The sequence below is a fragment of the Rutilus rutilus genome (genome assembly GCF_951802725.1).
Source record: "Rutilus rutilus genome assembly, contig: SCAFFOLD_58, whole genome shotgun sequence".
Taxonomy (NCBI): Eukaryota; Metazoa; Chordata; class Actinopteri; order Cypriniformes; family Leuciscidae; genus Rutilus; species Rutilus rutilus.
Window position 1 is genome coordinate 102,370 of NW_028175472.1, and position 25,053 is coordinate 127,422.

Genomic DNA, 25,053 nt, shown 5'->3' on the forward strand with positions numbered 1-25,053 from the left:
AATTGGACAAAGAGCTCTCTGTCCCCCAGTCAGACGATATCTTTCCTGGGCACAGAGTTGGACTCGCTGTCCATGATAGCGCGACTATCACCACAGCGCACGGTAGACATTCAGCGTACAGCGAACTCGTTCTGCTGCGGCGCATCTGTCCCGCTCAAGAAATTTCAGAAGATGCTGGGTCTCATGGCCTCAGCATCATCAGTGCTCCAGCTGGGCCTGCTCCGCATGTGCCCGCTGCAGTTTTGGCTGAAAGCGCGAGTCCCACGGCAAGCGTGGGCATCCGGTCTGCTTCGCCTCAAGGTCAATCAGAAGTGCGTCATAGCTCTGAAACCTTGGAGAGCGGACGACTGGTACCAATCAGGTGTAAGCCTGGGGACTTCCCCGAGGGTGAAAGTGGTGTCCACGGACGCATCCACCTCGGGATGGGGAGCGCTGCTCGAGGGCAGACCGTTCTTCGGCCAGTGGTCAGAACGGGAGAAGCTCCTGCACATAAACTGCCTCGAAATGCTGGCAGTAGACAACGCGCTGACGCGTTTTTGTCCCCAAATAAAAGGACACCACGTCCTGGTCCGTTCGGACAACATGTCTGTGGTGTCCTACATAAATCGCCAGGGCGGCCTCAGGTCCAGGAACCTGTACAGGCTAGCAGAACGCCTCCTGGTATGGGCTCAGCGCAACCTGCGCTCGCTGAGAGCAGCGCACGTGCCAGGGCTCCTAAACATAGGACCAGACAGACTGTCCAGGAACAGATTGCGGCAGGCGAATGGTCTCTACACCCACAGATAGTCCAACTGCTGTGGAAGATATTCGGCAGAGCGGAAGTAGACCTGTTCGCGTCTCAAGAAAACGCTCACTGCCCGGAAATTTTCTCCAAGGGCAGGGACGCGCTGGCTCATGTATGGCCCCGCCGCCCGCTCTATGCTTTTCCCCCCGTCTCTCTCCTGCCTCAGGTGATAGAACGGATCAGGGAAGAAGGATGCTCAGTACTGCTTGTAGCACCGTTCTGGGAAAACCAACCTTGGTTCCCAGTTGTGATGCAGCTAGCGAGCACTGCCCCGTGGCCAGTGCCAGTGAGGAGAGACCTCCTCTCTCAGGCCCACGGCTCGATCTGGCATCCTCACCCGGAATTGTGGTCCCTTCATGTCTGGGCCATCAACGGGTACATGTTGAACTCCCTAAGGGAGTATTAAACACGATCACACAGGCTAGGGCTCCGTCTACGAGACGGCTCTACTCCTCGAAATGGTCAGTGTTTTCGGGCTGGTGCACAGCCCGTGGCGTGTCACCCACAGACTGTGGAGTGACGGAGGTGCTTTCCTTCCTACAAGAGCTGTTGGATAAGGGCAGGACCCCTTCCACGCTCAAAGTTTATGTGGCGGCTATAGCAGCGTTCTCAAGAACAACGCTTGGTCAGTCAATAGGAAGGAACGATTTAGTCATCCGCTGCCTTAGAGGGGCTAAGAGACTGAATCCTCCCAGACCTCCCTCAGTCCCCGCATGGGACCTTTCTACGGTGCTGGAAGCCATGAAAGGTGGACCATTCGAGCCTTTACAGACGATTGATCTGAAACATCTGTCTTTCAAGACTGTGTTTCCGCTGGCTCTCGCTTCAGTGAAGCGCATAGGGGACTTAAACGCGCTCTCTGTGAGCGCGACGTGCATGGAATTTGGGCCTAATGACTCAAAAGTTATCCTCAAACCTAAGCACGGTTATGTTCCAAAATCCCTCAACACACCGTTTAGGGCGCAGGTCATCTCCCTGTCAGCCCTACCGGTCCCTGATGAGGAAAGAGACGCGGGCCTCCTTTGCCCAGTCAGGGCATTACGAGCTTATGTGTCTCGCTCGTCTGTTTTCAGACAGACAGAGCAGCTCTTTGTTTCGTTCAGCGGGCGTTCTAAGGGACTAGCCGCGTAGAAACAGAGCCTATCCAGATGGATAGTTGATGCTATAGCGCTAGCATACACCTCCAAGGGCATGCAGTGCCTGTTGGGTGTCAGAGCGCACTCCACGAGAGGCATGGCCTCTTCGTGGACCTGGTCGAGTGGGATTGCCTTACAAGATATTTGTACGGCGGCGGGCTGGGCCTCCCCGTCTACATTTATAAGGTTTTACAACCTAGAGGTTCCCGCCCTACAGGCCAGGCTGCTGTCGGTCTAGTTAACCAGTATTATCTGACCTGATGCTATCAGCTCAGAATGCTGTGTATACTGAGCACAGCTCGATGATCGACAGTGAAAAGCAGTAGCACAAGATGTGCCTGGGCAAACTGTGTAAGACCCACATTTCCCCATCAGTTCAGGCCGTACCCCGCCCTGTCTGTATGATGAAATTTGTGTCTGAGCGACACTGCCATATGTGGAAGAGTGCGGCTTCGCCCTTCCCTCTTCCCGGACTCCCTGTGAGTTCCCTGGGTGATTGTGCACTATATGAACCCCGGGCTTTCGCCCTTGGGTCTTTGGTGTCAGATCTCAGCATGCACAGCGTTTTGCATTGGGTCCCCTAGCGTAAGATAATCTTACGCAGTACGAGAGACCTCTCGTAAGAGAACGTACTCGGTTACTAACGTAACCTCGGTTCTCTCTAGAAGAGGGAACGAGTACTGCGTATCTTGCCGTGCATGCGCACGCTCTGGTTGCTTCTATGATGAAAAAAACGGATAATAGCTGCCTGCGAGCGGTATTTATAGGCCTAGACCACGCCCGTTTCGGCGGGATGTGACGCAGTGGGCGCGAAGCACCCTCATTGGGTCTGGCGTCACGCCAGGCCTCGCTCGATAGGCTGCTGCAGTTGCCGCAGAACAGCCAATAGGCGCGCGAGCTGCCTCGCCTATGTCTGTATGCTGCCGCAACGCGTTTTGCATTATTACAATTTTATAATTTTTAATTATAAATTATAATTATAATTTTTGGCTTCAATATCTTGCGGAAAAAGGATTTTCCCCTAGCGTAAGATAATCTTACGCAGTATTCTTTATTCTTTATTCTTTTATTTTGGATAGCCCCTTGAGATGTACCATCTCATTTTCAAGGGGGTCCTTTCAATCACTAATTGAAAATAACACCAAGAGCCACACATGCTCAAAACATAACAATACACAATAACACATGTAAAAAGAAAAACAGCACAAAAATAAAGACCAAACTCAACAGGACATCATTCACAGCATTTTCCCCACAAGACCCACCACCTTCCCAAATTATACAATAAATGACATGGTTTACATTGACAAAACAATAAAAAAAAAAAAATAAATAAATAAAAAAATAAAAAAAAATAATAATAATAATAATAACAATAACAAGGCCTCATAGAATGTTCACATGTCATTACAGCATTCTAATGTGCCCAAGATTTACTACAAAATGAACTGAGAAAAGGAATCCTCAATTAAAACATGTGCATGGTGTCTTTAGATATGAAAATAAAGCTGATTTAAATAAATGTAAAGATGTAATAGATTTCAGTGACAGTGGGAGGTTATTCCAGTCCATAGGAGCTTTATGACAAAATGCTCTTCTCCCAATTTCCCGTCGGATTCTTGGTGTAACAAAAAATGGATGTAGCAAATGTCGTATGGGATAGGCTGAGATGTGTCTGACAAAGTATTGTTGAAGATAAGGGGGACATTTATTGGCATAATTAGTGCAATTAAAAATAAACATATACCAATGATACATTCTTCTTTCTTTAGGTTGGAGCCAATCCAATTTTTCATAGAGCGTACAGTGATGTGTCATAAATGGATACCTTAAAACAAATCTACATATGGAATTAAATAAAAGATCTAGAGCTTTGAGAGAAGTAACACTTGATGTGTGGTAAACAATATCTGCATAATCAATTAGCGGTATTAGGAGTTGCTGTGCAATACGCTTTCTTGTACCAAATGTAAAGCAATCAATTGAACGGTACAACTGACACAAGCATTGTTTAACTTTCTTTACTGTAGCTTCAATATGAGCATTAAATGATAGCTCAGTATCTAACCATAGTCCCAGGTACTTAAATGCATTTACATTTACAAGAGATCTTCCATCGTTCATGCAGATTTGTATTTCATTCGTGGTAACTTTAGATGGTTTACTCGTTCCCTCTTTAGATAGTACTCGTTCCCTCTTCTAGAGAGAACCGAGGTTACGTTAGTAACCGAGTACGTTTCTTCAGTTTTTTTCTACAGGTGTTTAACATGCAAGATCCATGGCCTAATTTACTCAGTACATATAATTATCAAAATTGCTCTCTTCAGCAATGTAGAAGATATATTGACATTACTTATCTTTTCAGCCATGGCATCCTCCAGTGGTCCAGCACTAAATGAGGAGCTCCAGTGCTCCATCTGTCTGAAAGTGTTCACTGATCCAGTCACCACTCCATGTGGACACAACTTCTGCAGAACCTGCCTGAGAAAGTGCTGGCCGAACTCACCGATCTGCTTCTGTCCACTCTGTAAAGAAAAATTCAGCAGAAGACCTGATCTCAAGATTAATACTATACTCGGAAAGCTTGTGCAACACTTTAAGAAGCTTAATCAAGAATCTGAGGTGTTCTGTGACTTCTGTGATGAAAGAAAGCAGAAAGCAGTGAAGACCTGCCTGACGTGTCAAAGCTCTTACTGTGAGACTCATCTGGAGCCTCATCTCAGTGTCCCACGTCTAAAGAAACACACACTGATCAACGCTGTGGAAAATCTGGAGGATTATATATGCCAGAAACACAAGAGACCTCTGGAGCTGTTCTGCAGAGATGACCAGACGTGTGTTTGTCTGTCCTGCACTGAAGGAGAACACAGGACTCACAACACTGTTCCTATAGAGGAGGAGAGTCGAGAGAAGAAGGTAAAGAGTTACAGACAAAACACTTTAAACACACTGTGAAATGCATCCTAAATCAGGTAAAAGTTAATTTAGTCAATTTTTGAGAATGCAATATATTACCTTCAAAACTGACAGACATGGACTAAAAGCCATATGTATAAAAGCCATTTAATTCATGAGGTCTAACATTTATTATTCAAATAAGAATTGTTTTGTCAGAAAATTTAACGCTAAATTCAGTGATAAATGTGTCTGTGTTTTTCTCTGTATGTAGATGATCCAGGACAGAATGAAGAAGATTCAAGAGATCAAACGCTCAGAGCTGAGAAAAGTGAGTGTAAGAAATTATTTGAATCATTTGGCTTCTTGCAATTTGAGCCGCAACTTATCACAAGCTTTGCGATCTTTCTTCGAGAAGTGTTGCTTGAACTGAATCTTCTTTTTGCAGACTGGCGCCTCCATTGATTGTTTCCTTACTTCGTCTCGAACTGTCCACATTTCAAACTGGATGATTATTGGTCTGGGTGTCCTGTTGGTAGCAACACTGATCATCTTGCCTAAACAATATACCGTGAGTGTGCGAGAGTGTGTGTAAGTGCATTTGTTTAGGAGTGTGTGGTTTGGTACTTGCGGTTAAGTGTGTCTTCAGCTGCTTCTTGAACAATGTGATGGTCTCAGCAGTTCAGTTGGAGGTTAAAATAAATAGAGCAGTAAAAGAATAACGTTTTTTGTTACTGTTTGCAAATAATATATGTATATATTTTTAAATATGCACCTATTCAGTCGTATTCATATACCTAATCTGTTGAATATTCAAAACTGAAAAAATCTAGTCTTCTAGTCTCCTCACAGTCAATGAATTACATAAATCACACGTAACTGAAAATTTCACCAAAAAATAAAATTGGTTTGCATCACTTGATATTACTGTTGGTCATTAAAACAGTGTCAGTGTTCTGTCACTTCGGTCTGTTTATTAGTGGATTTGATGAGAGAACTCAGAAGCCTTGTTTATAGTTTGGCCTGGCTCTGCAGCGCGAGCCTCCGCTGGCTCCGCACACTTCTCCCCAAACAGACGAGGCGTTTGTACTTGATGCGCTCGCCTTTGTAATATTCTTTGAAACGACAGGGTGTGACTGGGAGTAATTGTCCTCTAAACCATCAGGACACAGTGGTGAGAAGTAGTAAGATACACACGTTACGATCATAGACAGTATATAAATTTGAAATCGCCCCCTATACCCTCAAATATGGCACTATTAAAGGGATACTCCACTTTAAAATGAAAATTCTGTCATCATATACTCACCCTCATGTTGTTTCAAACCTGTATGAATTTCTTTCTTCTGCTGAACAGAAAGGAAGATATTTAGAAGAATGTCAGTAACCAGACAGTTTCTGGTCTCATTGACTTACTACTAAGTACTATCGTCTGTTTATATATCCATACTCCCTTAATAAAGGAGTCCAGACATTAGAAAAATATCTGTCTACACATGTGTTTTATATTTAATATGAGGGAAATACACTTGTGTGACACAAAAAAAATCTTTAACTTTTAGGTAGCAAAATATTTTTTTAGTACTTTGAATTACACTGCGCAAACCAAAAATAATACTACCCACCAGAAGAAGAAGGGTTGTCTCTCCACATAAAATAGTAATTTAATGTTCGCATTTATGAGGAAAAAACAATGTTACCGGTGTGACCGCTCTGAAAGCGGCACTAAAAGACTGCTTTAAAACTTTCACAGAGACCTCAAAGCACAAAGCCTGTCTTTAAAGTGAATTTCGTTTTGTATTAATTGTATCTTAATTTTAATAAATGTTTCATCAACCAATTGCCTGGATTTAATAAATAAGAAGTAATAGCAGACAATAATCACGACACGGAGGCACCGGGGGGGTGAACTGGAGCTCATCTCATAAATGAACCGAAACTTGGCATATAAGGTTATACTTGCCTCACAGACATGTCTACTTTTAAACAGAACTATTCAAAATGAAAGAAAACAGACTGCTCTCTGCTTATGTAATCCGTATGAAATGTGCATTTCTGCCGCGTTCACTACTGCGAAGATCGTGAATCAGCATTGTCAAATTAATCTTTGCAGCCGACACTGACACAGAAAACACTTGTTTATTAATAAACAATTAAAATATATCCTTGCTATATTTGACATATTCATAATCATTACTTTTGCCGGTTCTTTGTGACAGCTTTTATTGGCAGCGCCACCCGTTACATGAACGCATCACCGCACCGCATTCCGCATTCCTACACTTATAAAATGCAATTCAATGTGGAAGTAATCCAAGTATTCAGAATACGTTACTCAGATTGAGTAACGTAACGGAATACGTTACAAATTACATTTTGGGGCATGTATTCTGTATTCTGTAATGAAATATGGTTTGAAAGTATCCTTCCCAACACTGATCACACGCTCACCATGACAAGACAAGAGATTAGCCGTGTCATAATTGGTTTATAATGAGCTCTTCACTCATCTGATCCGCTCCTTTTAGAGGTGTCAGTCTGAGCTGCTGATGATGGAGGAACAGCAGAAAGCAGCAGAGAAACAGGCTGAAGATCTCATTAAAGAGCTGGAGCAGGAAAACACTGAGCTGAAGAGGAGAAACACTGAGCTGGAGCAGGAAAACACTGAGCAGAAGAGGAGAAACACTGAGCTGGATCAGGAAAACACTGAGCAGAGGAGGAGAAACACTGACCTGGAGCAGGAAAACACTGAGCAGAAGAGGAGAAACACTGAGCTGGAGCAGGAAAACACTGAGCAGAGGAGGAGAAACACTGACCTGGAGCAGGAAAACACTGAGCAGAGGAGGAGAAACACTGAGCTGGAGCAGGAAAACACTGAGCAGAAGAGGAGAAACACTGACCTGGAGCAGGAAAACACTGAGCACAGGAGGAGAAACACTGAGCTGGAGCAGGAAAACAGTGAGCAGAAGAGGAGAAACACTGACCTGGAGCAGGAAAACACTGAGCACAGGAGGAGAAACACTGAGCTGGAGCAGGAAAACAGTGAGCAGAAGAGGAGAAACACTGACCTGGAGCAGGAAAACACTGAGCACAGGAGGAGAAACACTGAGCTGGAGCAGGAAAACAGTGAGCAGAAGAGGAGAAACACTGAGCTGGAGCAGGAAAACACTGAGCAGAGGAGGAGAAACACTGACCTGGAGCAGGAAAACACTGAGCAGAGGAGGAGAAACACTGAGCTGGAGCAGGAAAACACTGAGCAGAAGAGGAGAAACACTGACCTGGAGCAGGAAAACACTGAGCACAGGAGGAGAAACACTGAGCTGGAGCAGGAAAACACTGAGCAGAAGAGGAGAAACACTGAGCAGAAGAGGAGAAACACTGACCTGGAGCAGGAAAACACTGAGCTGAAGAGGAGAAACACTGACCTCACTCAAACCGGTATGTGGATATCAAATACAGGGTTTTTGTCTAACTTTTTTTAAAAGTGTTAAATTAATTGTAAGCATCTGTGATGTGCTGGTGATCACCACATTATTATAAACTTAAAGTTATCACGCAAATCACGCAGTGTTGTGGACCAATAACCCTGAATTAATATTGAGATCAATCAGCATTTTCAGGAGAATGTGTGTCTTCGTTGAATTAAAAGCTGAGCTAAAATCTATGAATAAAACCCTGGCATATCCTTTGTGATGCATAAGATGTTTAGTAACTGTATTAAGCAGGGTCAGCACAGCATCATTAGTCTCTCTGTCTATCTTATATGTGAACTGGAGTGGATCTAGTAAAGACGCCACAGTGGAAGTCAAATGACTGGCCTTGTTATTGAGAGCTTGTTATTTGGGGAAATTTTCAGTTTTAGTTTCAGACAATATCTTCTGAATCTATCTTTCAAAATTTGAAATACTATGTAATACAATCGATCAATAGTCCAGTTTAAATGAGTGGGACAGTCCACATATTGCTTAAGAGTAGGTAGATATTCAGTCACATAAATGAAAGTCTCCAAGAATTAAAGGGGTCATGACATGAGAAACCAAATTTGCCTTGATCTTTTGGCATATAAGAGGTCTTTGTACCATTAAAACGTCCTGCAAGTTTCATAGCTTAAGACGTCCTTCCCATTATAAACGAATCATTTATTTAATCAAGCTCTAAATACAGCTCGTTCTGGATCCATGGTATGAAGTGACGTCACGGTACGAAGTGACGTAGCAGTCGTTTGCATATGACCACCTCTAGCGTAGACAACTACGCTTCAAGCGCAAGATAACTACGCCTCATTTCATCATCGCATCTGTCACGCGCTTCACATGTGTTCAGTCGACGTGCAGCGAGTGGGTCTGTTTACAAGAAGATTGCGATGTCACGACACGCAGATGTGCTGTTCCTGGCTGTGGACAAACAACATGTTTGAATAATATACGCTGCTGAAAGATCCAGACGTCAGGGGAAAATGGATGCAGTTTATTTTTTGCGGACGTCCCAGTCATGGCAGAGTTAATAAGCGTGTGTTCTCCACATTTCAAGGATGAGTGACAGTTGAGAACAATCGCAGTTTGATGCTGGCTTTGCCAGAAAACTTTTGTACAAGATAAGGCCATGTGGACTATTCTGGGCTCAACAACGACGCAAACTGTAAGTAATGTAGGCTATTTAAAACTTAAAACTTTTTTAAAACGTTAATTGCAGTTTAATTCATTATGAATAATCACCGTGTTTTTACTTAGTTTAGCCTACGTATTGTTTTATGACCATCATGTTCATGCCCCGTAGGCTATTAAAAGATGTAGGCTGTTAAACTGACAAAATAGTTTCACACTTTCTATGTGGACGGGCTGATGCATTCTTAGTTGTGTTGATTGATGGTTCATTTCCTCTGATTCCGACTCAAACATCATTGCAATCGCCATCGCCTCGCACGCATCACCCGTTACTATGGTAACGGTAAACACAGCTCCGCAAAATCCGCACGTTTTGAAAAGGGGGCGTTAACAATTGATGAATAGGCACTGACGTTATCCAATCATAACAGTGGGTGTTAACACTGAACTCTTAAAGGGGAAACACCCCCAAAACAGACTGTTTGAATCAGAGCATGAGAAACAGGGTGGGAAAAGGTCATAAATCACTCAATTTTAAACGTTTTTTGTCCAAAAAACTATAGTAATACTATAATTGCACCTAAGGGAACACAATAAAAGAAAAGAAAAAACCATGTCATGACCCCTTTAAAACAGGTTGACCTGCAGAGCGAGTGCATCATTGTAGCTCTTCGCTATTCTCTCCTGCAGCATCAACGTTCGGTCCGAGTACATTAGTAAATCTGACTGTGATCTTGCTGATCTCCCTTGAGAGATAAAATGGGCTAAAGAAATTGTTTTCATGTCAATCTGTGTTCATTTTGACCACGAACCATGCGCTGTCACTTTAATTCAGCGCGTGCAGCACAGCAGAAATAGACTCGGTGTGGAAACGATCTCTACATGTCATGCTGTATACGCAACGCTCCTGGACCGCATCCGCATGCAGTGTAAAAGCTATAACCTGTTAACATGGGTGCGGAAAAAATACGCACCGCATACGCACTGCAAACGCAGTATATGTGAAACGGACGTGACACTGACGCTTTTCTGTCAGTGGTAGAATACCAGCTACTTGCGAGAAGTAGCGGTACGCAATGAAAAGTGCAGGTACGCTTAAGAGTAAAATGCAGAAGTGCCAGTACCGCCCCACTTCAAGCACTGGTTTGGTCTAAAATGCTAAAACTGCTCTCATGTTTTGCTGCAAATGCGAGTGAATTTTCTGTCATCTTTGCAGGACTGTGATATGAAGAGTGTGCAAAGTAACATATTTTAGCAACTGTGTGAAAGTGAATAGCACATAACGGGCACAATACCGGTAAAAACATGAATATCTATGGGTTCAGTATTGGTCACATGACTAAACTTACGTCGTCGTTTTCAAATACCTCCATTTTGACAGTCCTAAAGTGTTGACAGTGCTAAAAACATGGTCTCAGTGTGGGTGGAAGGCCAAAACGGAGAGAAAAAGATGTGTTTTCAAACGAAAAACGTTTTAGTGTGGACAAGACCTGAATTCACAATCATGATCAGCTCTAAGTTCATTACCGAACGCACGTTTGACAGGGTAATGATGGGCAAAGGAAACCTGTATCAGTGTTTCCAGAGTCAGTGTCTCACACCTCCTCTTTTTCCTCTCTTTCACCTCTTTAACAATCTGTCATGCCGCCGGATTGCATAAAAATCCTCAAGGTTTACAGATGAAGAGCCGCCAGTAGGGCGTAGTGAATAAGTGACAACAGGTGAGGGGGCGTCTTGTCGGTCTTCCATCAGTTATTCCCAGACGTGAATGTCATAAGGCAAAATAATATCATAGTAGTGTGAAATTCATGGCAGAATAACCCTGGGTAAAACACCGTTTCCAGCAAGTGTAATCCACATCAGACCAAAAGAACTGTTCAAAACAAACTTAAGATCTCACACACGAGCAAACAAAACACACGCGGTGAACAGAGATCCTGTCACTGACACACAACCAGAAGTCTGACTATAAAATAAACTGTCTAAAAGGTTTCCTCACTTCACAAGGTTTTACAAACTGATGGACGAACAACATTTCCATGATGCTGCCAGTAGAGAGAAACTCACTGTTAACCAGAAATTACTGCTATGAATAATTCATCATTATATTGTCATCTGTGTCCACAGGGTTGAAGTTCGTGCAGCAGTTTGCAGGTACAGTGTGACTGACACCAATACACTCACAGAGTACACATGAAAATGTTTTGTTCTGAAGTTGATTGATAATGTCTGTTCTCTCTCAGTGGATGTGACTCTGGATCCTGATACAGCGAATCCATATCTGATCCTGTCTGATGATGGAAAACAAGTCAGTCATGGAGACATTTGGAAGAACGTCCCAATGAACCCAAAGAGATTTGATGTGGGTTTGTGTGTTCTGGCAAAGCAGGGATTCAGTTCAGGGAGATTTTACTATGAGGTGCAGGTGAAGGGAAAGACTCAGTGGACTTTAGGAGTGGTCAGAGAATCCATTGACAGGAAGGGGGAGATGATCATACTGACTCCTGAGGATGGATTCTGGACTCTGTGGCGGATTAATGAAAATGATTATGTAGTTATTGATAGTCCATCTTCCTCTTTATCTCAGAGAGTGAACCCTGAGAAGGTTGGTGTGTTTGTGAGTTATGAGGAGGGTCTGGTCTCGTTTTATGACGTGGAGTCCAGATCTCATATCTACTCTTTCACTTGTCAGAGTTTCACAGAGAAACTCTATCCATTTTTCAGCCTAGGGTTTAATGATGACGGTAAAAACTCAAACCCACTGATCATCACTCCTGTCAGATGAAACGAACAAAATAAATCAAGTAGATTTTACCAGAACACTTTATAATAATACAGTAATAGAGCACTTAAAGGCACACTGTGGAGAAATTGTGTTTTTGTCAAACAGCGACCCCTAGAGTCGCTGTGGAATACTTGCACTGGTGTAAATCTCACAACACCTGAGTTCAGCTGGCAAACTAGTTCGTGAGGCAAGCTAGGCAATAAAGCATAATGCAAAAAACACGTAAGAGAACGAGTGTTTGTAAGTCTGTTAACAGCTCTGATAATCGAAGCTAGCTAGACATATGTGGAAATTATTGGACTGGTCTAATTATCAACAATGGATCAATGAACAGCTTGTAAAAAAAACATACTACAAGCAAGCGCAACAACATACAACATAGAATGCAAACAAGTTTACAAATAAGAGATTTATTTACTGGCCACTTCATGCGTTTTCTCAGATCGGATAGCTATCAGATTGATCAAAACGACTCCATCTACACCTGGTCACAAATGTGTTTTTGCGAAACGGATTTAAATCCGATCTCCAATTCTCGCGCTATATGCAGATTTAATGGAGTGCACGTCACCGAAAGCAACAGATATGAGCTGCATTTTATTGATCACCAGCTAAAATTTCTAAATCAAAGACCGCAATTAGAGAGAGCAGCAACAGCCCTGGAAAGATCATTTCGTTTCAATGATGATGATTGTGTGTTAAGCGTCTGCGACTTACTTTCACTTTGATTTGCGATAGTTTGCACGTTGGTTTAATGAATAGATGCTCAGCTGCTCGTCTGCGGTGATGCGTGTTCCAGCGCGTCGTCATATCTGGCAATAACATATAGCCTATAAACACGCTCTCACACGTTTTTTTAATTATTTATTTTTTAGCATTTTTGGGAGGAGTACCATTTACATATGTGGTTTCAACAACCAGATGCATTTACACTTGTCCAGTTTCGTCTGGAATGCGTCTCAGACCTCCTCCTGAAGTGGTTTTAACGATCGGATTCAAATCCGTCTTGAATGCGTTTCGGAGGACATTTACACCTGGGCTTTTCACGATCGGATAGCTATCTGATCTGAGAAAACGCATGAAGTGGCCAGGTCTAAACACAACAGCCCCCATGACAAAAACATACGCACGAAAGCCGAAAACAAACGCTGGTTGGCATCTCACGTCCATAGACAGTATATAAATGCTCGTCCGAATTTGAGGAAGTGGTGGGGGAAGTGACGTATGCCGTAAAGCAGTCGAATTTTGTAGTTCTTTTTGTGCTCTGGTTACTACCCGAACCCCGAAGTTACATAGTGCCAGTAAAAGCGATACAGACCCCGTCAGGCTCTGGCAGATGTGTCATTCAACCTATTGTAAGTCGATGTACCATCACAAGGGTTGGAAATATTATGAAGGTTGAAAAGTTACACTGTGGCTTTAAGTCATTTATAAACTATTAGTTTATAGTTAATTAACAGTTTACAAACTGTAGTTTGTACAGTGTGTGAGTCACTCGACTCACTTTAGATTATTTATTTTATTTTATATTTATTTCATAGACTCACTCACACACACACACACACACACTCTCTCTCTCTCACAAACACATAAACACTCTCATGCACGCGCGCACACACACACACACACACACACACACACACACACACACACACACACACACACACACACACACACTGCAACGCCACAAACATGTAAGTAACCATGTTTACTCTAATGTCTGATCTCTGATCAGTGATTTCTGATGTAATTATTCAAGTTCAGACAGATTTTCTCTCAAAATCATTCAATACTGTTTATGCATCAGTAAATCCAGCCAGTGACTAAATTATAATTATAATAAACGATCAACTTCACATTGTTTCTCTTAGTAGCATGAAAACAATGTTATTTAAATTGATTAAATTATATTCAGAAAGCGATCAAAGAACGGTCTCTTTATAATCGCTGGAGCTGTCAATCAAACAGTGTTTACTCTTACATCGAGTTTGCATTGTTATTTATGGTGAAAGCATTCGTGAGAGTTCAGAAAAAGTTGCAATGAAGAGAGTTCAGTGTACTCTCGCTCGGGACGGGGCGGTAACATTAGCCAATCACAGCAGTGGGCGTTTACACTGACATCTCACAGCCAATCACAGCAGTGGGCATTTACACTGAAGTCTCACAGCCAATCACAGCAGTGGACGTTTACACTGAAGTCTCACAGCCAATCACAGCAGTGGACGTTTACACTGAAGTCTCACAGCCAATCACAGCAGTGGGCGTTTACACTGAAGTCTCACAGCCAATCACAGCAGTGGGCGTTTACACTGAAGTCTCACAGCCAATCACAGCAGTGGGCGTTTACACTGAAGTCTCACAGTAGACACGGAAACAGAAATCAGAGGCTAAAATCAGGAAAGAAAACAGACAATCTTTTGATGTCAAAATTATATTAACATTATAAGTGCACCTAATTATAAAAAAAGTAAAAAAAATAAAAATAAGTTGTTAACAAAGCATCATCTAGGCTAACTCTTTATATATGAGCGAATTAAACAATAATCATTTTATTAATTACAGTGACAACGAATGAAGATCTCATTATTTGAATACAGTCTATTAATGTATTAACTACAGTTTATTAACTGTTGATTAACTATAAACTAATAGTTTGCAAATGATTTTTAAATACTTTATTACTTTATAAATTGTTACCGATTTTACTTACAATTATAAAATAATAATGTGATAGACAAAATGTGTACAAGTGCAAAAACCCTGTAGCCTATATTCAATCATTGACAAAACATCAACTATAATCAGATATTTGTGAGACATATTAGTGTGATTTGTTTAAAAAATATATTTCATCACGGCTATATTTGAATGGGCAATTTATTACGAATCTGTATAGTTCTAATCAACACAATGATTTTGCTTTTATTTTTCATTTTTACTTTGCTTTTCAAATGGAATTGACATATGATTTAATATTATATATGGTTAAATTGTACATAATATGCTACAAATCTCAGAAGCCATTTTCTCTCTCTCCTCTCCAGCTGTAAACATTGAATTACTTGTGAAATATTGAGGATCTTGGTTTATATTGTAATAGCTGCATCATCTGAATAAAGACAAGTGTTCAATTCTATAACTGATATTGATTATAATCTAAACAGCTTGATAATTATTATGCAAATACACATTGGAGAACAATGAATATCTGCTCACATAAATATTACAACAGACAGACAGGATATAATTTAAACATGGAGGATCTTTATTGTTAAATTACATTAATTGCGAATGAAAATACTGAATTATTATTTAATGCAGATGATCCTTAAATCTAGTAGCCTACATATTCTTCAGGAGAAGCGAAAGCATTAGAAGGCTTTACAATGACAGTGTTTTTACCACAATATCAGCAGTTTGTCACTTAACAATTAAAAAAACTATTATCTCAGTTTGTCACTTTCATCTTCACCCTGGTCTCATTGTTAATACGTAGGTATTTATCACTGATCTATATAATGACATTGTCATTCTATATAGATCAGTGGTATTAATACATAATTTTCAAAGATAGAAAACGTACTTTATTGTACGTTTGGATAGATGCTGAAACGTATAATATGGACGTATCTGCAACGTTTAAACGTAACATTACGTTTTTACAGCAAAAAAAAAAAAAAAAAAAAGATATCTGTATATTTCCCCTTTTATAGATTATAAATGTTAGATCCCTTAACCCTATACTCCCACACCTAAACATACTCATTTTATTGACAATATTAAAAGGATAAAACGTAATGAACATGTGTAGGGAAATGGCAGTTTTATTAACAATATAGCATTAAAAGATAGTTTGAGCCACTAATCCTACCCCTACCCCTCACAATTTCTTAAAACTACGTAACGTTAAGGCCTGTTCACACCGGGACGAATTTCGCGTGCGATATTCGCCGACGTTTAACGCCTCGTGACTAAACAAAGGGCGCCAATGTGAGTGTGCACACCGACGCGAAAAACGCCACGCGTAAAAGCGTCATTTTAAAAAAAACGCCTCGGGTTCGTTTTTTTGGTTTGACGCACCGCGTCAAAAACTATCCGACCAATGAGATTGGCGCTTTTGCTCACGTGTCTGGAGCTTCTGAAGTTACAGTAAAACACAACTTGGGGGCGCTCAAACACAAAACGGTCTTGCCGAGCACACATACAGGCGAAGAAGATAGCGTCTACACTGCTGGGAAGAAATAAGACGAGGAAGATGCAAGGCAAGATGAATGTAGAGCTGCTGGCCTTGTTGGTGTCGGAACATAAAGAACTATATGACAAACGCGACTACAAAAATCTTGATAAAAGAGAACTGTTATGGAGTGGTATTGCAGAGCAAATGGGCCTTGATGGTGAGTTTCATTTTACTTAATTGTCTTTCATGTACATAGGCTTGTAACTTTTTCCCACGAACGTTTGACAATCGCGCCATCTAATGTCAGGGAATGAATTTGCATGTTCACTCGGCTCATCGTCAGCGAAAATCGCTTGGGTGTGAACACAAAAAACGCGTTGAAAAACGCTGGCGAATAACGCGCGCCGATATTCGTCCCGGTGTGTAAGGCCCTTTAGGCTACAATTATAAAGAAAAACAACACACGTTTAATCACAATAATTTATTTAGTGAGAAAATGTCAAAACCGGTACCAAAAGTCATTTAAATGACGATGTGTCGCAGTCCTCTCTGGCAGTATATTAATAGTTTTGTATGAGGTAACGTTACAGAGCAGAATTTAAGTTATTAATCCATGAAAATGTTAATCCAGTTTTGGTTCGTTCGCTCTGTGAAGGCGCGCGCGCTTCTCAATTTCAAATGTAGCACACCAACTTAAACACGGCATGTCGCAATCTGTGACGAAGCATGCGAGAGCCAATGAGCGTTTGATATCACTGCCGTAAAACATGTCGTAATGCTTCGGGCGCAATTTTTAAATTTGAATTCACAACAAGTGCGGGATGCCGGGATTTGACGTTTACGGTCGCTGCTGTTGAGAAATTATGAAGATCACAGGATAAAGGCTGAATTTATGATCTGTTTCTTGCAAACAACGCATGGATTCTAATGATTTGGATTACACCAAGCTAATAAAATTGATGTCTTTTGTGAATTTATGTTGTGTTTTAGTGTATTATGGATCTAGGAGAAAACGCCTTTTGTGTCTCACGGTAAATAAACTAATATTACAAAATGGTTAAACGATTAAAGAAGGCATTTTTAAGGTTTTAAAGTGTATTCTTGTTTAACACCATGTAAGTTAGGCTAATCCTCCGAAACGAGTTTGCAGCAGAAGGCACGAACAGAGCGAATTGTTATTATTTATGAGTAACGTTAAACTATTAATTATGGACTGGAAATTTAATTAAGACAATTGAATGCAATAGAGTCAAAACAGTAATGCCACGATTTTAATAAGTTAAATATGAATACGTAGAAATTTGTACGTCGGTAAATTTGTTTATACGTAAATAAATTACGTTTTTTTTGCTGTCAATACGTAAATATACGTTTTAGTGCTGTAAATACGTCAGTAATACGTTTCTGTGTGTATAAAACGTAAATAAATGTACGTATGGTAGAACACTTTACGTAAAAATACACACGTATTCTCATGAGATCACGTTGCAGCAATCTTTCACATCCATCAAGTATAAATTGTCAGAAATTGTCAAAAATTAATTCTATTGTGGCCAATGTTAAGCAAAAAGAAATGGAAGGGACCTAGACAGAAATAAACAGAAGTATTTGTTTTTACATGTTTAAGGTCAATTCTGTCATGTTTATATGATCAAATATAGTAGATAATACAGTATAACTGCTTGCCAAGACCAAGAAACATCATTATTAGTGTAATTTCCCCCATAAGAGACTAATCCAGACTCACTGAATTCAGAGTTACTGAACTGAATCTGTTAAATAGCAGATTCTGCATGATATTGTGAGTCAGTCTACTCTGTCAAGTTATAACAGTAATGAGAAACATGCTTTTGTTTATAATGTATGTAATTTGCACATTGATTGAAGGAGAACATGGGCAGGATGAGGATTGACATGTTTCTTTCTTAATAAAACAAGAAATAAATGGCAGATAATCAAAATAGCAGCCCTTCATTGATATATCATTGTTAAAATTACACAGATGAGAAAAAACAACTATATAAAAGTGACTTTAACAAAAAAATCTTTCTGGAACAGTTTCTGACATAGCAGACAAATATCATGAAAAAGTTTAAAAGATTAAAGGATGAAACATACCTGATGGAATAATATCATCTTCATCATCATCATCTTCATCGCTCTGTTCTTCCTCAGCTGTGGTTTCTCTCTTCAATAAAGACACACACACACATTGAATTTGGGTCACAAGAATGTTGTGTTATTAGTACTGTATTATGTGATGTTTGCATGTGTGAACTAGTATTTACTTGTATTTTATAAGGTGTTTTTATTACATTAAGGTGTTTTAATGAGTGTGTATTGCAGGGAATTAAGCTGCATTTTCTAAATTCTGATTGGCAGTTGAGAGTTTGAGAGTTACCATGACGACTGCATCCTCAGACAACACAGAGCAGTTTCTCTCACACTCATTTAAAGCTAAAGGTTAGTAAAAATCATCACATTCCAGAGGAAACAACTGTTACTCAAATGCTTTAACGTCTAACTATTGCATTTCAAGTAAATGTTCATTTAATTAATCATTTTAGTATAGTTATGTCAAAGAGAAGTCTGATAGTGTATCATTTAACTTAACTTACCTGAGATCAGTCTGCTGTGTGAAAGAGTCTGAAACATTTATTTGTATTTATGTATTAAATACTTTAGTTACGCTTTAGTCCAATTCTCACTGTTAAATATGCATTAGCATGCATATTACTAGGATATTGGCTGTTTATTAGGACTTATAAAGCAAATAATAATGCCTTTATTATGCAAGACCATATTCTACATCCCATAATCCTACCCAATATCTTATTAACTATTAATAAGCAGTAATTAGGAGTTTGTTGAGGCGAAAGTCGTAGTTAATAGTTAGTTAAAAGTGAGAGGTCTTGTAAACTGGTCTAACTTGTGCATTTCCCCTTCAAAAACCTGAAATTCAAATAAATCCTCGTCCATAAAGCCACAAGATCATTTTATGTTTGGAGTTGAAATAATACAACGCCACACATAACCGGAGCTGAACTGGAAAGAGAGTTCGTGAACACAGTCCCAAACACTTTTCCTTTACTATTGCTGTATGAGCCGTGGATCTCAGATACAGTGAGATATGTGTGATTTATGTCACTTGGAGAAGGAATATTTTCTCAGCTACTTTTGAAGGGCCGTCAGTGGAGAAATACATAATATTCTTTGAGTATTAGTATTATCAAAACTGCTCTCTTACTTCTCTTCATTGTTTTGTCAGTCATGACGTCCTCCGCTGATCACAGGACTCACAACACTGTTCCTATAGAGGAGGAGAGTCGAGAGAAGAAGGTAAAGAGATGCAAACTAAACTCCTTAAACACAGTTTGAAATGCAGTTTTCCTATGTGGATGTTGGTGCAGGTCATTTTGAAGGGCTCGTAACCTTTATTTCAGCCAGTTTGATTGGACAAGCGGTGCAAGATGAGTCTTGAAATTGTGTTTCGCAGAAAATAAAGATTATACATCTTAAATTTGTATATATGCCAGAAATAAATTGTCAACTTTCAAGAGTACACAGCTTAGAGACATGAACTAAAAGCCACCAAACTAAATTTTGAAGTCATTAAAATGGTTTAAAAATAATTATTCAAATGACTAATTGTAACAGGACTGTTCTAGATGGGGATTGAACCCGGTCTGTTGTGTTCAAAGTCACTGAGTTAACGGATTGAGCTACTGTAGCTCCCCAATAAATGAAACCAAGAGCAGGGGTGGTCAAAAGGCAAGGAGTCGTGGATCTTCAACAAAAGGACAATCTTTACTGATAAAAAGTACAACCAAACAAAGGAAGTCGGGCTTCCAAGAAACAGTACAAAGAAAAATAGACACAAGGGTCCAAAGACTTAAACTCGAACAGACTTAGCTTGCAACAGGTAACATAGGCTCAAGACTGAACAATAAGGCATGTCACAAACGCACTTAAATAGGGCAAGATACAGGTGTGATGCATCAGGCATAATGAGTGGTAGTGTTCAGCAGGAGTCTGGTGAGAGGCGCCAACTGCCGACCAGGAGGAAAATAGCAGTCCAGTTAAGGGTTCCTTGCACTAATATGGAATTAATATGAAATTAATATGTAATCTATACCTGTGTGTTTCTCTGTGTGTCTCATCAGCTGGATCAGACACTGATAGATGTTTATCAGATGATCCTGGACAGAATGAAGAAGATTCAAGAGATCCAGAACTCAGTAGAGCTGAGAAAAGTGAGTGGAAGTAAAAATGCTACATTAATAATGAATTATAATATTTTAATCTGCTTAATAAAGGTGCTCAATTAAATAAATTAAAACAACTTTTAAGTGACATGAGGCCAGTAGATGGTGAGAGAATTTCCTTTTCTTTTTTTTTCTTTTTTTTACTATTCCTTTAAACATGTAAATACATAATAACCCTTAAAGGGATACTTCACTGATTAGCATTAAGCTTTGTATCAGTGGAAACCCGGAAGTATTTTCGAATGGCTGTGCTTCCCTCCCTCATGTCCCCCTGAGACCAGAGATTTATATATAGTGTGTCTGGAAAAAAATTCGTCATTTTGCGTCATCTGAGGCTTTTTTTGTCCAGAGGTGAGAGTAGTAGCCAGTAGTAGGAGCTCGTTCCGCATGTTTTCAACCCGCCCATAGAGGGTGGATCTCACTCACAGAATGTACAAATATTGTCAGCCATCTTTTTTTTAAAGCTAAGCTAACAGTCTCTTGCTCTGTGGAGAAAGGATCCGTGTGAAACAGAATGCATGACCTGCAAAGCTGGCACGTACGTGTCAGTGTCAAATAATGTAATAATGTAAACATAATGAATGCCGACTGTAGAAAGCAAAAGCCGAATCCCGGTAGATGATATGGCAGAAGGAGATTTTGAAGATAAAAGATAAAATCTCATTTATAACCGTTGCGTACGCACAAAACAGGCCCTGAAAGAGCACTTCCAACGCATAATTTGTGATTTATAAAAACAAACTTGACGGGAAAACTTGTCACACCAGCACGCAAACTCTGACCCATGCGTACGAACATTTTGGAGATGGAGCAGTTTGGCGACACCGATGGTGAGCTGGAGTTAAATGTCTTTTTGGTCACTTTTAGACAGAAAATCGAAAGAAAATAATACATGTACAGAAAAATAATACAAATAAAATTTCACTCACCAAGCCTGTCACTTGAAGCAAATATCCATCCATTCTTAAAATGTCCATACCAGCGAGCGCGTTGGGCCGTTTAGTGAAACTGACGCACATCTATCTATAAATTACAGAAACGTCTGTCTGTCTGTCTGTCTGTCTGTCTGTCTGTCTGTCTGTGTGTGTGTGTGTGTGTCTGTTCCTCGCATATCTCTCGAACCGTTAGTCCGATTGATTTCAAACTCGACAGGTGTCTCGCCACGGGCACGAGTAAGTGCAGTGCCAAGTTTGACATTGTTTGGATGAGAAATGCAAAAGATATCGTTAAATATATCATTTTTAAAAGGTTGTGGTTTAAAAATAAACATTCTGACACTAGAGAGTTGTATCGGTCAAAGAAGCCCCGAGAAGGTTGTGGTTTAAAAATAAACATTCTGACAATCTGTCAGCTACACTGTTTACTTCTGAATATTAGAGTTTGGTTCCAAAACGTGACAAATCCATTTTGATTAATTTGAGTAAAAATGTGTTTTCTTTACCAAGAAAGTGGCAAGATGAAAACCACTATTTTCTGTTTCAAACTTTCACATAGCATCTTTAGGTTATAATATCATAAAAAATTCAAATCCAGATTTGGATTTTCAAAGATTTATTATAAAAACGGATTATTTTCCCCCAAAAATGCAATAAATTCATGACACTTTTTTCTTCAAAATGCTATCATATTGAAACTGTTGAAATCAGCCGTCGCTAAGAAATATCTCCTGAACTTTTTTGACGGCGATCAGCTCACAAAAACTGATTTTGCACGGGCACTTTGCACTGCTCCCTGAATCGACGTGCTTATTCATTTGTGGATGTTAAAGGAGTCATAATGTAGAAATTTCACTTTTCCACGAGAATCAATGTATGTTATGATTGCATAATGATTATACACTGGCCGGGAAGCCGATATTTAAAAGTGAAGCGTTTGTTTACCTCGGGGTTTGTAAAATAGGCCACGTGCACGCGCACGAAAAAACGAGATTTTGATTTCTTCCCCTTCTTGACGTCAAGACGGGGGAGGATATACCAAATATGGACACCGCAAACCTATGCCGCGGGAAGCCCGCACCTCTCCCCCTCAGATTCAGTTTAGTCGACTCGAGAAAGATGGAGAAACCGAGTGCACACCTGAGATGCTCTGTGGGTGACTGCCACAAACAACATGCAAATGTGTTTTATCTACCAAAAACGGAAGAAACTATCAGGGAACAGTGGAGGAAATTCATTTTTAATGACGCTGTCCCAACAACTCTTTCAAGTGGCGTATCGTTAGGTGTGTGTGCTAAACATTTTACACCGGAATCATTTACAAATTTGGGGCAGTATCAGGCGAACTTGGCCTCGAAGCTCCGTTTGGGAAAAGGTGCCATCCCAACCATCAGGGACTTGCCAGAAATTGAAAAGGTAAGACTGTGTTTTTATTGCTCTACTGTGGTTAACAAATAGCAGCTAACAGCTAATGCGGCTATTGTATGTAACGTTACCTTCGAGGTAAACACGGGGAATGGACTCTACGAATGCTAGCCACATCTTTCCACTTTGTTTTACACTAGCAGCTACAGTAGTGACGGTACAGGAGTCCATGCTCAGTGGCTAAAACTGTTTAAATGCAAGTATGAAAACAATATACCACTAAACATTATTAGCCAAACTCATGCAAAACATGCAGTTTGAAAATAGCTTTCAGTTAGTGGGGCTTCTGTAAGAATGTATCTGGCAATGGTGTATTTTTTCTTTTTTCGTTGGTTGTGATTACAATTTCACTAACAATAAGTACCGTCACATTTATTGAGCTATTGCAGTATTTTGTCTATGTTTTTGTACCGCTTGGAAGTAGTAAAATACATTCCTGCAACCAATCAACGCGCCCCTCATTTGCATTATTATAATGACCGTCCACGACAGCCAAAACATCGCATCAGATCTCGCGAGACAATAATGCCTTTAGAAATAAGGGTCTGAGGGCCTCTGTGTTGATTTTTTTTCCACTTTTCTTTTTTAGAAGTGCCTGAAAGACTATAATAGAGCATTTGGGTATCCAAGGTAACACAACATTATGACTCCTTTAACTGAATCTATATGTCAGCTATGCTGTTTACTTCTGAATATTATATTTCATTCTGGTGCGCTTAACGTTAATCGCTACTGTGTAATAGTAGCCTATGCTATTCACCAACTAAACATATCCTATTCAATGCGTTCACAGTCTCTTTCACTGGCATCATTTGTAGTTGCCTATTCACAAACTGTTTGCTCAAATATAGCGTTTTCTCAGAGTTCACTTTGTGCTTTCTACCATGCACAAATAAAAATGTCACTGAACTTTTGCTGTGTAATTGTAACAATGAGCATTCAATCACACCAAACCAACAATTACTAAAAACACACACAAGAACTGATTTTGCACGGGTATTTTGCACTAGTTTATCTAATGGCAGATGAAAAACCTTCATTATGAGTCCTAATCATTAATACAGTGCATGTTCACAATAACATTTTAAATAAATAAAAGAATGAAACACTTACATTACATGAAATCATTAGAAGTTACGACATTTTGCTTTTGAACACTTTTCCTGTGACGTTTTAATGTTTTTTTTTATATTATATATTTATATATTATATTTAATCTGCTCATTTATTTTATAGAGAAACACAGATAAAGAGAGATCCTCCAGTGTTGAGATCTTCACTGATCTGATCCGCTCCATTGAGAGATATCAGTCTGATCAGCTGAAGATGATGGAGGAACAGCAGAAAGCAGCAGAGAAACAGGCTGAAGATCTCATTAAAGAGCTGCATCAGGAAATCACTGAGCTGAAGAGGAGAAACACTGAGCTGGAGCAGCTCTCACACACTGACGATCATCTAGATCTCAGAGAGGTCTGTTAACATCTGTCATTATGTACAATATTACAGGACCTGTCTTTCGAAATTGAACAGAACGAAACAGTAATAATGTCAAATTTGAAAAAATAACAATAATAAAATAATTGTCTCTCCTGCTGTAGATGTGCTCATCCCTGGACAGTCGTCCACACACCAAGAACTGGACTGAGATCAGGACTGACTCTGATGTGAATGTGAACTCTCTGTATAGAGCCCTGACTCATCTGAAGAAAACTCAAGAGACACTGAATGAAAAACTCAGTCAAACTGGTATGTGAATTTTTGATACAGTCGAGATAAAGTTCAGAGTGAGGAAGAAGGCTGGGCCGGCTTACTGAGGCTTGTGCTTTTTATTATTTTCACAAATGAAACAAAAACAAAACTTGTGCTCTCTGCGCTCTCAACAAACTTCTGAACAAAGTGACAGCAGTTTCTCAAGCAGTATCACAAGTTCAAACAGCACAACTCCTCAGTCCAGGTTCTCTCATTACTTCCCGTTTCCCTTTGGCTCTTATCCGGTCTCTCCGCGCTTGAACTACTTACTCACTGCTCATCTCCCGACTCTCTCTCC

At 40.1% G+C, this 25,053-nt stretch overlaps 1 protein-coding gene across 1 annotated transcript in view; it reads left to right on the forward strand.

The window, feature by feature from the left end:
- LOC311285716 (uncharacterized protein) overlaps positions 1–25,053 on the forward strand; it is a gene marked incomplete at its 3' end in the record, with an annotated part of 40,631 nt that overhangs the window by 9,578 nt on the left and 6,000 nt on the right. The window contains exons 2-12 of the mRNA XM_084435753.1: positions 4,286–4,836; positions 5,090–5,152; positions 5,264–5,386; positions 7,344–8,253; positions 11,547–11,573; positions 11,663–12,202; positions 18,764–18,844; positions 19,650–19,720; positions 20,545–20,634; positions 24,243–24,476; positions 24,605–24,752. Coding sequence (XP_084291879.1) covers positions 4,288–4,836; positions 5,090–5,152; positions 5,264–5,386; positions 7,344–8,253; positions 11,547–11,573; positions 11,663–12,202; positions 18,764–18,844; positions 19,650–19,720; positions 20,545–20,634; positions 24,243–24,476; positions 24,605–24,752 — 2,836 coding nt within the window. The 5' untranslated portion in view covers positions 4,286–4,287. The remainder of the gene's footprint in view (positions 1–4,285; positions 4,837–5,089; positions 5,153–5,263; positions 5,387–7,343; positions 8,254–11,546; positions 11,574–11,662; positions 12,203–18,763; positions 18,845–19,649; positions 19,721–20,544; positions 20,635–24,242; positions 24,477–24,604; positions 24,753–25,053) is intronic.